At 40.2% G+C, this 16,252-nt stretch overlaps 1 protein-coding gene across 7 annotated transcripts in view; it reads left to right on the forward strand.

Moving 5' to 3' along the window:
- Window positions 1-16,252, forward strand: part of SENP5 (SUMO specific peptidase 5) — a 77,421-nt gene that overhangs the window by 57,238 nt on the left and 3,931 nt on the right. For 2 of the 7 annotated variants that reach the window (XM_065539641.2, XM_005545294.5), the window contains 3 exons: window positions 8,847-8,984; window positions 13,290-13,373; window positions 15,132-15,182. In XM_065539641.2, coding sequence (XP_065395713.1) covers window positions 8,847-8,984; window positions 13,290-13,373; window positions 15,132-15,182 — 273 coding nt within the window. Of the gene's footprint in view, window positions 1-8,846; window positions 8,985-9,620; window positions 10,130-13,289; window positions 13,374-15,131; window positions 15,183-16,252 lie in introns of those variants that run through there. The other 5 variants (XM_074030704.1, XM_065539642.2, XM_015444743.4 and 2 more) reach the window with 4 other exon arrangements.

Here is a 16,252-nt window from a genome sequence, read left to right on the forward strand (position 1 = left end):
CCAGCACTTTGGGAGGCCAAGGTGAGAAGACAGTTTGAGAACAGCCTGGGCAAGATAGTGAGACCCTGTCTGTAACTATCTAAATAATAATAATATTTTTAATGTTAAAAAAGAACTTATACCAATCCTGCTCAAACTATTCCAGAAAATCAAGGAGGAGGGAATACATTCAGACTCATTCTATGAGATCAGTATTACCCTGATACCAAAACCAGACAAGTACACATTGAAAAAGGAAAACTACAGGCCAGTATCTTTGATGAACATAGATGTAAACATTCTCAACCAAATACTGGCAAATCAAATTCAACAACATATTAAAAAGATCATCATGATCAAGTGGGATCCATCCCAGAGATGCAAGGATGGTTCAACATACATAAGTCAGCGTGATGCTCATATTAGCAGAATGAAGGATGAAATCATATAATCATTTCCATTGATGCTGAAAAAACATTCACAATTTAACACATAAAAACCTCAACAATAAAAAAACTGTAGAGAAGGAACATATTTCAACACAAAGCATGTCTGACAAACCCACAGGTAATATCATACATAGTGAACGGGGAAAACCTGATAGCCTTACCTCAAACATCTGGAACAAGACAAGGATGCCCACTTTCACCACTGTTATTCAATACTGGAAGTCCTAGCTAGGGCAATTAGACAAGAGAAAGAAAGGGCATCTAAACTGGAATGGAAGAACTCAAATTATCCTTGTTTGCAGACATTATAGTCTTACACTTAGAAAAACCTAGATGCAAAGCACTTGGATTAGTTTATACCCATAATTATAACTCACGCCCATAATCCTAGTGATTTGGGAAGCCAAGGCAGGAGGACTGTTTGAGGCCAGCCTGAGCAGCATAGTGAGAGCCTTTCTGTACACACACAAAAAATGAAAAAATTAGCTGAACATGGTACCATGTGCCTGTAGTGCCAACCACCAAGAGACTGAGGCAGGAGGTTCACTTGTGAGGTTGCGGGTGCAGTGAGCTGTGATTGCACCATTCTACTCCAGGTTGGCTGACAAAGTGAGACCTTGTCTCTTAAAAAAAAAAAAAAAAAAGATGCCAGGCATGGTGGCTTACTCTTGTAATGCCAGCACTTTGGGAGGCCAAGGTGGGCAGATTGCAAGGTCAGGAGATCGAGACTATCCTGGTCAACATGGGGAAACCCCGTCTCTACTAAAAATACAAAAATTAGCTGGGCATGGTGGCGCGCACCTCAGCTACTTGCAGGGCTGAGGCAGAAGAATCGCTTGAACTTGGGAGGCAGAGGTTGCAGTGAGGTGAGATTGCGCCACTGCACTCCACCCTGGTGACAGAGCGAGACTCTGTCTCAAAAAAAAAAGAAGAAAATAACCTACACTCTACTGGAAAACTATTAAAACTGGCTGGTTGCGATGGCTTACGCCTGCAATCCCAGCACTCTGGGAGGCCAAAGCAGGCAGATCACGAGGTCAAGAGATTGAGAGCATCCTGGCCAACGTGGTGAAACCCCATTTCTACTAAAAATACAAAAATTAGCTGGGTGTGGTGGCGTGTGCCTGTTATCCCAGCTACTCTGGAGGCTGAGACTGGAGAATCTCTTGAACCCAGGAGGCAGAGGTTGCAGTGAGCCAAGATCGCGCCATTGCACTCCAGCCTGGATGACAAAGTGAGACTTCATCTTAAAAAAAAAAAAAAAAAAAGCTTTTATCAGAAGACAGGCAATAAACGAATGCTGGTGAGGATGTAGAGAAAGGGGAACCCTTGTACCCTGTTGGTGGGAATGTAAACTAGTGCAGCCACTATGGAGAACAGTACAGAGGTTCCACAAAAAGCTAAAAACAGAACTACTACCATATGATCTAGCAATCCCACTGCTAGGTATAGATCCAAAAGAAAGGAAGTCAGTATGTCGAAGAGATACCTGCACTCCCGTGTTTATTGTAGCACTATTCACAATAGCCAATATTCACAATAGCCAAGATTCTGTATCAACCTGTCCATGAACAGATCAATGGATGAAGAGAATGTGGGCCATATACGTAATAGAATATTACTCAGCCATTAAAAAACAATGAAATCCTGTCATTTACTACGGCATAGATGGAACTGGAAGAGATTATGTTAAGTGAAATAAGTCAGGCACAGAAAGATGTCACATGTTCTCATTCGTGTGGGAGCTAACAAAACGAAGTCATGGAGCTAGTAGAATGATGGTTAGCAGAGTCTGGGAGGGTAATGGGGAGCAGGGGAAAATTTGGGGATGGTTACTGGGTACAAAAATATAGTCAGAATGAATAAGATCTAGTGTTTGATAGCAAATACGATGACTATAATCAATAATTTATTGTGTATTTAAAAATAAAAGAGTGGAATTGGAATGTTTCCAGTACAAATCAATGATAAATACTTGAGGTGATAGAGACCCCGCGTCCTCTGATGTGATTATTACACATTGTATGCCTGTGTCAAATCATCACATGTACCTATAAATAAAACACCTGTTAGTACCCATAAAAATTGAAAAAAGGAATTGATTAATCCAAGTACATGATAGATGGGTATTAATGACATTGTCAAGTATTTTTTAAAGGTTTAAGTTTTTTCATAATGAAAAAGAAGAAATTCTACCAGCATTTTAAACTTCTACCCAATGATACCATTAATTTTATTATGGATAATTTTAGACATAATAATCATTAGAATAGCATCATGAATCCCCATGAATCTGTCATCCAACCTCAAAAATTAACATTTTGCCATTCTAGTTTTATGTTTATCTCTACCCACTCCCCTCTCCACTCTGTGATTATTTTTGGTGAACTTTTTTGAGGTATAATGTATGTGCAATAAACTGCATCCATTCAAAGTATAAGTTGATGAGTTTTAACAATTGCACACGCTTGTGAAACTGTCACCACAATCAAGATACAGGACAATTTCGTCATCTCCAAAAGAGTTCTTATAATCCTTTGTACAGCCTTTCTTTGCCCAGCCCCCAACCCAGCAACCACTAATCTGCTTTTTGTCACTCTAGACAACTTTGCATTTTCTAGAAGTATATAAGTAGAATCATGCCCCATACAATTTTGTTTGGTTTCTTTTATTCAGCATAAAGGTTTTGAGATTCATCCATGTGACCGCATGTGTCAATAGTGTGTTTCTTTTAGTTGCTGAGTAGTAGTCTATTGTATAGATAGATCACATTTGTCATCCATCTGCTGGCTGATGGTTATTTGCATTGTGTCCCATTTTTCGCTCTTACGAATAAAACTGCTATATAACATTTGTGTATAAGTCTGTGCGTAGATACACATTATCAGTTTCCTGGTTAAATACTTAGAAGTGGAATTGCTAGATCATATGGTGAGTGCACATTTAACTTTTCAAGAAACTTAAACCATTTTCCACAGTGATAATCTGTTTTACAATCCATACAGCATTTTACATATGAGAGTTCCTTTGTTCTATATCCTCAGATTTGGTGTTATCATTCTTGTTAATTTTTTTTTTTTTTTTTTGAGACGGAGTCTTGCTCTGTCGCCCAGGCGGCAGTGCAGTGGCGCGATCTCCATTCACTGCAACCTCCGCCGCCTCCAGGGTTCGCGCCATTCTCCTGCCTCAGCCTCCCTAGAAGTTGGGACTACAGGCACCCGCCATCACGCCCAGCTACTTTTTTTTGTAGTTTTAGTAGAGACGGGTTTTTACCGTGTTCGCCAGGAAAGTCTCGATCTCCTGACCTTGTGATCCGCCTGCCTCAGCCTCCCAAAGTGCTGGGATTATAGGCGTGAGCCACTGCGCCCGGCCCTGTTGTTATTTTTTAATAGAGTCAGAGTCTTGCTTTGTTGACTAGGCTGGTCTCAAACTCTTGGCCTCAACGAGACCTCACAAAAGATGATACATAACTTTCAGTTTGTCTGTGTTCTTATGCTAACACTGTATCCTCCCACCTCAGCCTCCCAAAGTGTTGGGATTACAGATGTGAGCTACCATGGCTAGCCTCTTCTTAATTTTACCATTTTAATGGTTATGTGTAATATTGTCTCATTGTGGTTTTAATTTTTATTTCCTTGGTGACTAATGACATTGAGCACCTTTTCATGTGCTTTTTATATCTTTGGCCTTTTTGTATCTTTTAAAAAATTATATTGTTACGTATATTATTGTAAGTGCTTCCTACAAAAGACTGTACTGAGTTTTTTTTTTTTTTTTTGAGACGGAGTCTCTGTCGCTCAGGCTGGCATGCACTGGCGCGATCTTGGCTCACTGCAACCTCTGCCTCCTGGGTTCAAGCGATTCTCCTGCCTCAGCATCCTAAGTAGCTGGGACTACAGGTGCCCGCCACCATGCCTGGCTCATTTTTGTATTTTTAGTAGAGACGAGGTTTCACCATGTTGTCCAGGCTGGTCTCAAACTCCTGACCTCAAGTGATCCACCCACCTTGGCCTCCTGAAGTGCTAGGATTACAGGCATGAGCCACTGCACCCAGCTGAGTACTTTTAAAATTATGTAAAATACACATAAAATTTAGTATCTTACTCATTTTTAAGTGTACAGTTCAGTAGTATTAAGTATATTCACAATATTAGGCAACCAGTCTGCAAAACTTTTTCATCTTGCAAAACTGAAACTTGTATATCATATTTTGTGAAGTCTCTGTTAATACTGTTTGCCCTTTATTGGATTATCTTTTTATTATTGAGTTGTAGGAGATGTTTTTATGTTCTGGATATAAGTTATTTGTCAGGTCTATGCTTTGTTATTGTTTTCTCTCCTCCTGCAGCTTCTCTATTTGTTTTCTTAACTGTCTTTTGATGAAATCTAATTTACTATACTTTTCTATTATAGTTGCTGCTTTCTATGTCCAGTCTAAAATATATTTGCCTCCTGTGTTTTCTTACAATAGCGTTGTAGTTTCCAGTTTTACATTTACATTTACATCTCCGATGCATCTCAATGAATTTTGTATGTGAGAAGTGAGGTAGGTCGGGCACAGTGGTTCACACCTGTAATCCCAGCACTTTGGGAGGCCGAGGCAGGCGGATCACCTGAGGTCGGGAGTTTGAGACCAACTTGACCAACATGGAGAAACCCTGTGTCTACTAAAAATATAAAATTAGCCAGGTGTGTGGAGCATGCCTGTAATATCAGCTGCTTGGGAGGCTGAGGCAGGAGAATCACTTGAACCCAGGAGACGGAGGTTGCAGTGAGCCGAGACAGTGCCATTCCATTCCAGCCTGGACAACAAGAGCAAAACTTTGTCTCAAAAAAAAAAAAAAGAGGTAGGGAGGATCAAGATTTTTTTTTTTCCTTAGTGTACTTTTCTTTTCCAATTTAATTGCTTTGACACCATTATAGAGAGTCAACTGATCATATATGTGTAGGTCTACTTCTGGATTTTCTGTTCTCTTACACTGATGCCTATTTTTTATGTTAACACTACACGATATTAGTGTATCTTCATAGTGTGTCTGAAAAATCACTGTGAGTCTGCCAGCTTTATCCTTTTTCCAGATTGTTTTGGCAGTTCTGAGTCCTTTGCATTTTCATATAAACTTTAAAATTAGTTTATCAAACTCTGTTTAGTAAGCATGCTGGAGTGATTGGGATCGTGTTTATACATTAGTTTGGGGAGAATGGACATCTAATAATATTAAGCCTTTCAGTCTATGAACATGGTATATCTTTGCATTTATTTAGGTCTTTAATTTTTCTCAGCATTATTTGTAATTTTTAGTGTATACATCTTATATATACATTCTTGTTAAATGTATCCTTAAGTATTCATGTTGCTGAAATGGCTATGAACAGAATTTTAAAAATATTATCTTCTAGTTGTTTATATATAAAAATAGAGTTGATTTCTGTATTTTGACTTTGTATCTTCTGACCTTATCAAAGTCATTTACTGCTTCTAGGAGCTTTTTTGTATATTCTGTGAAATTTTCATAGACACGTAACATCTGTAAGTAGTGACAGTTTTATTTCATTCTTTGCAATCTGTATGCCATTTTTTTCCTTGCCTTACTGCACTGGCTAAGACTTCGTACAATGTTGAATATAAGTAATGAGATAGACGTCTTTCCCTAGTTCTCAGTCTTGGAAAACGTTCAGTTTTTCACTATTGTGTATGATGTCAGCTGTAGGCTTTCCTATTATTCCTATTTTCCTGAGAGTTTTTAATTATAAGTAAATACTGAATTTCATCAAATGCTTTTCCTGCATCTAAGCAGATGAACCTATGGTTTTTCTTCTTTATTCTGCGAATGGGACCCAAACTGAAGGAGCAACACCTTTCTTGAGACGTGGCAGTCTCACATGGTAGCTCTTAAAGTTTCAATTTGATCATGACATAATTTCACTTCTGGTTATTACATCCTTTTGATTAAAGCAAATCACATGACAGGACTACACTTCTCTCTTTGGGAGGGCAGAGAAGTCACATGGCATGGGCAGGCCTGTGTAATCTTCTTACAGGGAGGGCAACAAATAATTGGGGTCAGTGATACGATCTGTCATGCACATTGTTCTTAATTATGTGTACAGGTTAAATATCCCTTATCCAAAATGCTTGGGACTAGAAGTGTTTTGGATTTTGGACTCTTTCAGATTTTGTAATATTTGTATATATATAATGAGGTATTTGGGGGGTAGAACCAAAGTCTAAACACAAAATTCACTTATGTTTCATATACACCTTAGATGCATGGCCCAAAGGTAATTTACAATATTCTTAGTAATTTTGTATATGCAACAGTTTATGTACATTGACCCATCAAAAAGCAAACGTGTCACTATCTCAACCACCCCTGTGGACAATCTGTGGCATCATGTCAGCTCTCAGAAAGTTCAGATTTTGGAGGATTTCAGGTTTTCGGGTTAGGGATATTCAGCCTGTATAAAGCTCTATGTATGTCTGTGTTAATGTGTTAGAAGAAGAAAAATGATTTGGAAAGATAGGTGAAGTGTATCTTTTTCTGTATTTTGTAATTTTTATACAAAAATCTATTTTACAATGTAGGAAACATTACTTTTTGAGAAGAATATAAATCTGGTTTTATTTATTGCTGTATTCTAAATATGATTCCTTGTTTTAGATACTCGGAATTAAAAAAAAAAAACTCCGAATTTATAATCTGGAGAGGACCATTGTTTATTATTTTCACTATTTCCTTCTGCCCACCTCACTCCCCTAGGTTGATGCAGAAACTGAAAAGCTAAAGTGATTTTTCTCCAGGGTCATGAAGACTTACAGAAGATTCATTTAGAGCAGGACACTATTTGAATATCAGAAAGCGAGAAGGAAATCTTGGGAAATTAGTTTCAGAGAATTTGAGGTAGTTTAAAATGTTTTAACCCAAGTAATCACCAAATTACTCTAACCTGAGAAGGCAAATTGATTCACCCTTTTACAAATGTGTGTGGAGCACCTACTACTTTATCACCCACTCTACACTGGAATTTCGAGTGGAATAGCAAGCATTTCTAGACTGTAAAGGGTATCTATTACGATATAAAGGTGTGTTATGATTGTAAAGGATGCATAAAGTATTATCAAGGATGTTTTTCTCAATTTTGACATTTGAGAGACCCAAGCAAGTAATCATAATAACTAAGATATTTGGTTACTTATAATGGGCTAAACAGAGTTTTATGCATCTTACACATATTCTTTTATTACTTTTAAAAACTTCATAAGGTAGGTACTATTTTCTATGCATTTTATTAGTTGAGGAAATTAAGGTGCAAAGAAGCTAAGGAAATTGCCAAAGTCATCTGACCAATAAGTGGAAGAGCCACAATTTGAACTTGAGCAGACTTGCTTCAGAGCCTATGATCTTAACTGCTGCTTACACCATATCTGTAGAAAGAGTCTGTAGATGCAGTTTCAGGGTGTCACTGTGTGTCGCCCAGGCTGGAATGCAGAGGTGTGATCATGGCTCACTACAGCCTCCACCTCCTGGGCTCAAGTGATCCTGCTGCTTCAGCCTCCCAAGTAGCTGGGACTGCAGGCATGCACCACCACACCTGGCTGATTTTTTATTTTTATTTATTTATTTTTCTTGAGACAAGGTCTGGCTCTGTCACCTAGGCTGGAGTGCAGTGGCGCAATCTCTGCTCAATGCAACCTCTGCCTCCTAGGCTCAAGCCATCCTTTCAACCTTAGCCTACCAAGTAGCTGCGACTGCTGGTGCACACCACCACACCCAGCTAGTTTTTGTATTTTTTGTAGATACAGGGTTTCGCCGTGTCACCCAGGCTGGTCTCAAATTCTTGAGCTCAAACGATCTGCCCGCATTGGCCTCTCAAAGTGCTGGGCTTACAGGCGTGAGCCACTGAGCCCGGCCTGATTTTTTATTTTTTGTAGAGACAGAGTCTCATTATGTTGCCCAGGCTGGTCTCAAACTCCTGGGCTCAAGCAGTCCTTCGCCTCAGCCTCCCAATGTACTGGGATTGCAGGTGTGAGCCACCGTGCCTGGCCCCTTATACTGTTTTCTAATACTATGATTCCTTTCTAAACAAGAGTTGAATCCAGGTTAAATATGTACATGAGAAAATGAGGTAAGCATAAAAACAAGGAGCCAAGTCGTATCAGGCAGTTGACACACAGGTTTAGTAGATGAACTGGAAAACTGTACATTGTATAGCTTTATTTTTGTATTATTGTTGTGTGTTACAGCTTAATAGTTACAAGCATGGGCTTAGAGTAAGACCTGGGTTCAAATTCTGGTTCATTGCTTACTACTTTTTTGCCCTTGTGTAGGTCACAGGTCAGCAAATGGAAGCTGCTGTTTTTTGGTGATTTGGATAGCCTGTGGTGATGGCTGCATTTCTTTCTCTTTTCTTGATCAGGTGGATTTGTTTAAAAAGAGCCTTCTGTTGATTCCTATTCACCTGGAAGTCCACTGGTCTCTCATTACTGTGACACTCTCTAATCGAATTATTTCATTTTATGATTCCCAAGGCATTCATTTTAAGTTTTGTGTAGAGGTAAGTTAATATACTGCCTATTTTTTCATTTATTTTATAATTGGCCAAATGGCATCTTAGCTCTAGATAGAACAGCAGCAGTCAAAACCATATAGGAACAGTTTATGTCATGAAAATCCTCTAAAATGGTAGCTGAGAAAAGGACTAGAAGAGGAATCTCTGGCTGAGGAGAGGCTCTGTCTAGGATCCAGATCCCCCTCTGAGGTACTCCACTTGGATTTTCTCTGTTTTTCCCTTAAAACTACATCTTGAATGTGGTTAGAAATTGTTTTTCCTCGATCATCTTAAAGCTAAAATTGGCTTGTATCTGCAAAATAACTCCTGTAGAATAAACTATAACCCAAAGTATTAGTGTTTAGCTAATAAACAGTTCAACAAGATGGTGGGATACAAAATCAAGAAAAATGAGTAGGTTTCCGGATTTTCCTGCACTATCACGAACCAGTAAGAAAATGTAACTGGGAATAAGATTCCATTTATAAAAGAAACAAAACATAAATAACCCAGGAATATGCCCTAGGAAGAAATGTGGAAATTCTTTATGATGAAAACTCCTAAAGCTTTAGGTACTTAAAAGAAATCTGTACAAAACCGTGGAAGTATTTGAATGAAATACGGAGAATATTATGTTCGCAGAGTGCGGAAGGACTTCTTACATGGAGCCAAAGACAAGACATGAGGAACAACTGGATAAATTTAACCACCTCACAATTTAAAACTTCTGTGTATCATAAAGTTAAAAGACAAGCAACAGACTTGGAGAAAATATGTGTGATGTAAATAACAGAAAATAATTATCCAGAATACATGGGAAACTCCTACAGATGAATAAGGGGAGGATAAAAGGACCTAATAGAAATGGACAAAGGGTAATTTAGTAAATTTTAGGAAAAATGCAATTAACTATTTAAAAACACATGGAGAGGTGTTCAGCCTCACCAGAAATAGAGGAAATGCAAATGAAAACTACACCAGTTACATTTTTTACCCATTGTGTTAGAAAAAGTGATGCTGTTCAAGTGTCTATGTAAGGAAATAGGCATTTGCGTATTTTCTGGTGGAGTGTATAAATTGATACAGCCGCTTGGGGACAGCTGCAGTTCTCATCAGTTCCAAGTGTAAATTAAAAAGATGCACATTCTGTGGCATATCAGTTCCATTTCTTGGTATCTACTCCATAAAAATGCTTGTATCTGCAGATAAGGATGGGGCATGTGCTAGGATGTTCATGGCAGCATTATTTATAATAGTGCTAAATAAAACAACACAAATTTAGCTCTAGCAAGAGAATATAGCTAAATACACTATGGTACAGTATACCCATACTATTAAACTGACCATAGCAGTTAAATAGAATATACTAGATCTTCAAGTCCTCAAATGGAAAGATGTCCAAGGCGTAGAGCTTTAAAAAGCCAATTGTGGAATGATACGGTATAGTACATTTATAGAAAGAAGTACATGTGTATGTGTATATATACAAATACATGCAGGTGTATGTGTAGGCACATACATATTATATATTTGTAAGTAAAAAGATAGGATCTTACCATTTTTGATATCAATGATTATTACCTTTGGGTAAGTGTGGAAAAGCAAGACTAATAGTTAAAGGTGATTTGGCCTTATTTAGAATATTTTTAATTATAAGGAGAATATTTTGGCCTTATTTTGGGATTTTTTTGTTTTTTTTACAAGGAGAATATTTTCTTGTATTGTTTGTTTAATTAACATTTAATTTTAAAATTAAGTTTAATGCAACCTATGAGGAAAATCAAGTTTTCAAAATCACATTTTCATTTCCAAGAAATCCAGGAAAAAAATACCCCAAAAGGGAGAAGCCTCCTGGGCCCAGAGTTCTCACAATACCAGGTGTGAGCGTCTTTTCCCGTTCCCTTCCCCTAATTCCTTGCCTTTCTCTCAACCAACATATTCCCATACCGGCCAGAGCCTGTCTCTATTGTCTCTTTCCTAGACAGACCTGCAAAGACACGACCAAAAGTGCAGCCATGAGTGCCTTTAAGAATCAGACTCTGACAGGCAGAGGAGAGCAGAGGTGTTGGGAAAATTGTTTCATGTAGGAACTAGTTACTGTGCCTCTTGCTCTGTGCCAGGCACTGATGCGAGGAGTCAGGTAGGACCAGACAGACGTTCGCCTTCATGGAGTGAATGATGGTTAAACAGGACTTTGTTTGTAAAACATGTAGTTGGGTTCAAGTCGATTCTGAATCGTTAGCGTCTGGTTCTGCACAGTAATAAAAATTCATCTTCTGAATTTGTGCCCAAGCCTTCCTGCAGAGTTCCTACCTTCTCCGCACAATTACAATTGGCCTAACAATTTTGCATATTTGCAAAAAGACGCTAAGAACAGACTCCTTTTAGGTGATAACTAGAAGTAATTTGGAGCCAAGTCATCTGCGCAGGTGGGGTCAAGCTGTTTTTTGTTTTAAGAGGATGTAGGGGTTGTAGAAGTGGTGCTTAACTCAGTTAGGGGTCGATATCTCCAAAGAACTGACGAAAAGTGTTTGAAACAGTCACTACATAAATGTGTAGATTCCATGGCAGCAGAGACTGCAAGAGCTTTATTCACTAGTGTCCCCAGCACTTGAACCATTATAGATGCTCAGTACATTTTGAGTGTAGGTGACCATTTTTAAGGACAAATCTTTTTTGCCTGTATTTTACTTAAGAATTTACATATACTGGCCGGCAGGGTGGCTCACGCCTGTAATCCCAGCACTTTGGGAGGCCAAGGTGGGTGGATCACAAGGTCAAGAGATAGAGACCATCCTGGCCAACATGGTGAACCCCCGTCTCTATTAAAAACACAAAAATTAGCCGGGCGTGGTGGCATGCGCCTGTAGTCCCAGCTACTTGGGAGGCTGAGGCAGGAGAACCGCTTGAACCTGGGAGATGGAGGTGGCAGGGAGCTGAGATCGCACCACTGCACTCTAGCCTGGGTGACACAGCAAGACTCCATCTCAAAAAAAAAAAAAAAAAAAAAAAAAAAAAATTTACATGTACTGCTTATTCTGAGAACCTAAAGTTACTTGTTTAGAGGGAGAAGAGCAACATGCGGTCAGACTTGGTTAAATATTAAGTATTTGCTTTTATCATGTGTGTTCTTCTGAAGAGGTGGCTTCTAGTCCACCTTTTTTTTTTTGTTTTGTTTTGAGTCAGAGTCTCACTCTGTCCCCCAGGCTGGAGTGCAGTGGCCCAGTCTTGGCTCATGGCAACGTCTGCCTCCTGGGTTCAAGTGATTCTTGTGTTGCAGCCTCTGGAGTAGCTGGGATTACAGGTGTGCACCACCATGCCTGGCTACTTTTTGTATTTTTAGTAGAAACGGGGTTTCGCTTTGTTGGCCAGGCTGGTCTTGAACTCCTGACCTCACATCGTGTGATCCACCCGCCTCAGCCTCCCAAAGTGCTGGGATTATAGATGTGAACCGCCGTGTCTGGCCATGGTCCCCTTTTGTTAGGGGGTGGGTGGGGGGCGTTATTCACATAACCTCTGACTTCACTCTTGATGTGGAGGGAGACGCACAGAGGTTGAGAGTACTGGGGACATTTTGAAACTCCAGCAAGCTTCATCTTGGTAGATATTTCAACAGTGGACTTAACCATATTCAGTATTCAGAATGAATTTTAGTATAACTTTCCAGAAACTGAATGTTAACCTTTTCTGCAGCCCTCAAAAATAAGGAGTGTATCAGAATATCTAAGGCTGGAATGTTTTTCATTTAGTGTTAGTTGTTGATGTCTGCCATGGGTTCCTTTCCTCTGTGGAGCACTGGCAATGATAAAGACTTTCTTTTTGACTTGCCAGTATGTAAGTTTCAAATGCAGCAGCTGACTTACTGTTGGGAAGGGCTGGCTATAACCATCCCATAAAATGTTCTGATTAGACAAAGCCAGCATCCACAGTCTGGGTGCAAACTTGAATACAGGAGGTCTGACTCCCCCTTAACAATATGAAATGGAGAGTCTGAAATAAAATTCCAGCTTTAGCCAGGAGCAGTGGTGTACACCTGTAGTCCCAGCTACTTGGAAGGCTGAGGCAGGAGGATCTCTGGAGCCTGAGAGTTCAAGGCTGCAGTGAGCTCTGATCACACCATTGCACTCCAGCCTGGGTGACGGAGCAAGATCCTCTCTCTTAAAAAAAAAAATTTGTTCCAGCTTCTTAATGCATACTCTGCCCAGTTATGGGGCCACAGCCTCCTCTTTTCCTTCTGTCTGCTATGGGCATGTTCCATTTTTCACCAACTGATGGAACACAGCATCTGTGTTGTGGTTTCTTTTTAACCAGAATATAAGAAAGTATTTGCTGACTGAAGCCAGAGAAAAAAATAGACCTGAATTTCTTCAGGGTTGGCAGACTGCTGTTACGAAGGTAAGTATGTGATAACAATGAAACCCAGGCATGTCCAGGGGATGGAATCATGTTAAGGGTGGGTGCCTTTAAGAGTATTTGAAGACTGGTGACAGAGATACCAAGGAGAGCCTGGAGGCTCCAGGGAGGCAGCTGAGAATAAACTTCAGTCTAGTATCCATCATCGCTGCTCAGTTGCCCAGTGCTTCCCGGGAGCAAATCACTTCAGTCACTTCCTCCCTGAGGCAGTTGCTAATGATGTGTTTGCTCTTCCGGGGGGAAAAAAAAACTTTTTTGGGTGGCACTTGCCTCTTGCATCATGGCTCTTATTTCCAGATGACCCATATAGACCCAGAGGAATGCTGAAATGACTATTTGGATCCACTGAGGGGGAGAAGGTGCACTGGGCTACTTGCCAGGCATGTGGGGAAGATAGCCCAGGCACTTCAGTCCCACCACCGTCTGGATGCAGCACCATGTTTGGCCCATGACATTCGAACTGTGAGGCAGAGTGCCCAGGCACAGCCGCTCATTCCTGTCGTAAATACCAGTGTCTTCCATTGATGGCGGGCTGTATTGTTTCCAGTGTTTTTGTGTATTAGATCTCATTTGATCCTTATAACCTGTGCGGTAGGCAGGTGATCTAGGGATAAGCATCATCTTTATTTTGTAAATGAGAAAACTGAAGCCCAGGTTGATTTTCCCCAAAGGACATCAGAACTATTGATACAGAGTCAGGTCCTTGAATGCAGGTCTGTCTGGATCATTGACACAATGTTATAGGCAGGATCTTGAAACAAACCTTTAACCCAAACCCAAAGAGACAAGATTTATTAGTTCATCCTTGAACCGAACCAAATGCTAAATTTTAAAATTAAGCTTAAGTTTTGTATTTTGAATAACCTAGTATACCAGGTGAAACCAGAACTAGTAAATTTCCTGAAATTACCCAACTAAAAACTCTAGGTATTCTAAATTTAGTTAGGATCTTCCGTATCCCCGCTTTGGGCAGAATACAGTAACCAGTTCTTTTAAAAACATACTGTTGGCCGGGCACAGTGGCTCATGCCTGTATTCCCAGCACTTTTGGGAGGCAAAGGTGGGCGGATTGCTTAAGTCTAGGAGTTCAAGACCAGCCTGGGCAACATGGTGAGACCTCATCTCTACAAATAATAAAATTAACCAGGCGTAGTCCCAGCTACTTGGGAAGCTGAGGTGGGAGGATTGCTTGAACTCAGGAGACTGAGACTGTGCCACTGCACTCCAGCCTGGGCGACAGAATGAGATCCTGTCTCAAAAAAAAGCCCCATCACAAAAACCATACTGTTTACCTTCACAATTTCTTTCAAAGAATAGGACAGGGTCGTGTGATGTGAGATCTAAAGCGAAGACGGCTCAGTGGTGTTCTCATCCTCCTGGCGTCCAGGGGCCGGGCCTGTGTTCCCAGCCACAATTCCAGTTTGACTCCATTGTCAGTGAATTGATAGCAGAACCCAGTATCCAAATGCATGTTTTTAAAATAGGTTTTTACATTTGATTTCCCATTTCTCATATTTAGGTAAGACATTGTTCCATAAGTTGTGGTTGTCACCTGATAGCTCTTTTTATGTGGCCAGGTGCCTCCATAAAATTAGATGCTTGAGATACCAGAGGATATACCAGCTGTCCTGGAGAGAGAAAAGTTTCCTATCCTTTGCACATTTTTCCATAAAGGAGTTTTTCTTATCTGAAGAGGAGTAATTGATCTTATTTTAATGACTGTCTTGTTTTTCCCCTCAGTGTATTCCACAACAGAAAAATGACAGTGACTGTGGAGTCTTTGTGCTCCAGGTAAAGAAAGACTGCTTTTCAGAGTTTACACTGTGTGAATTGAGTTTGTGGGGTTGAGAGGGGAGAGAGGGCCGTTCCTGTGTGTGTATATGATGCTAGGTACAAGCCATAGAGTACTCACCTCCCCTTTGTTGCTGAGGAGCAGTAGTTTCTGCATTCTCAGATGTTATCATTAGGAAGAACCACCTTCCAGGGATCAAGAGTGAACTGTGGGTATCATCCATGTCTCATTGGAGGTTATCAGTAAGCCACATTGGAGACTGACTTGAATTTGTCCGTATCATAACCTTTGGCATTTGCAGAATTTAAAAAAAAAAACCATTGGCAAGCAATCTGCAGGTCTGACACAGAGTGATTATTAGATTTTAAATAAGGGCCACATTGAAAAACTGCCGTCATCTCCTTAGAGGTCAAAAAGCGCTATGGAAAAAATTCAGTTATACATTATATTTGTGAAGGAAATTACAGAATACGATGCGTGAATTTAGAGATTTGCAAAGATCTTGGAAAACAGGTTCATTTGTGTACCTCATGCATGTTTGGGGTTTTATAAACAAATTCTAGTTCCCACTTAAGGGCCATGATAGGTCTAGCTGCACTCGCAGCTAATTCCTCCTCTGGGAGGAATTTAGGCCTTTTCATCAGTTGCTGCTTTTCACAGTACTGGGTCAGGAGGGAGAGGAGATTCCAAGCCATACACTAGCTTGGTCAGTTGACTATAATTTGGGTAAATGCTTAAAACAGTGTGTTTTTACAACAGTTTAAACAGACATGAAAATGCTGCCTTAGATCGGGGTCCCCAACCGTCCACATTAGGTTCTCATAGGAGCGTGAACCGTTGTGAACTGCAGACGCGAGGGATCTAGGTTGTTTGCCCCTTATGAGAATCTAACTAATGCCTGATAATTCATCCTGAAACCAACCCCCTCTCCCCCAAGTCGGTGGAAAAATTGCCTTACATGAAACCAGTCCCTGGTGCCAAAAAGGTTGGGGACTTCTGCCTTAGACACTATTAGGTCTGCGTTTAGTAAAACAGAACGGGCTGGCACACAACTCCAAGTGCCACTGAA

This window comes from Macaca fascicularis, chromosome 2, assembly GCF_037993035.2.
Source record: "Macaca fascicularis isolate 582-1 chromosome 2, T2T-MFA8v1.1".
NCBI classification, from domain to species: Eukaryota; Metazoa; Chordata; class Mammalia; order Primates; family Cercopithecidae; genus Macaca; species Macaca fascicularis.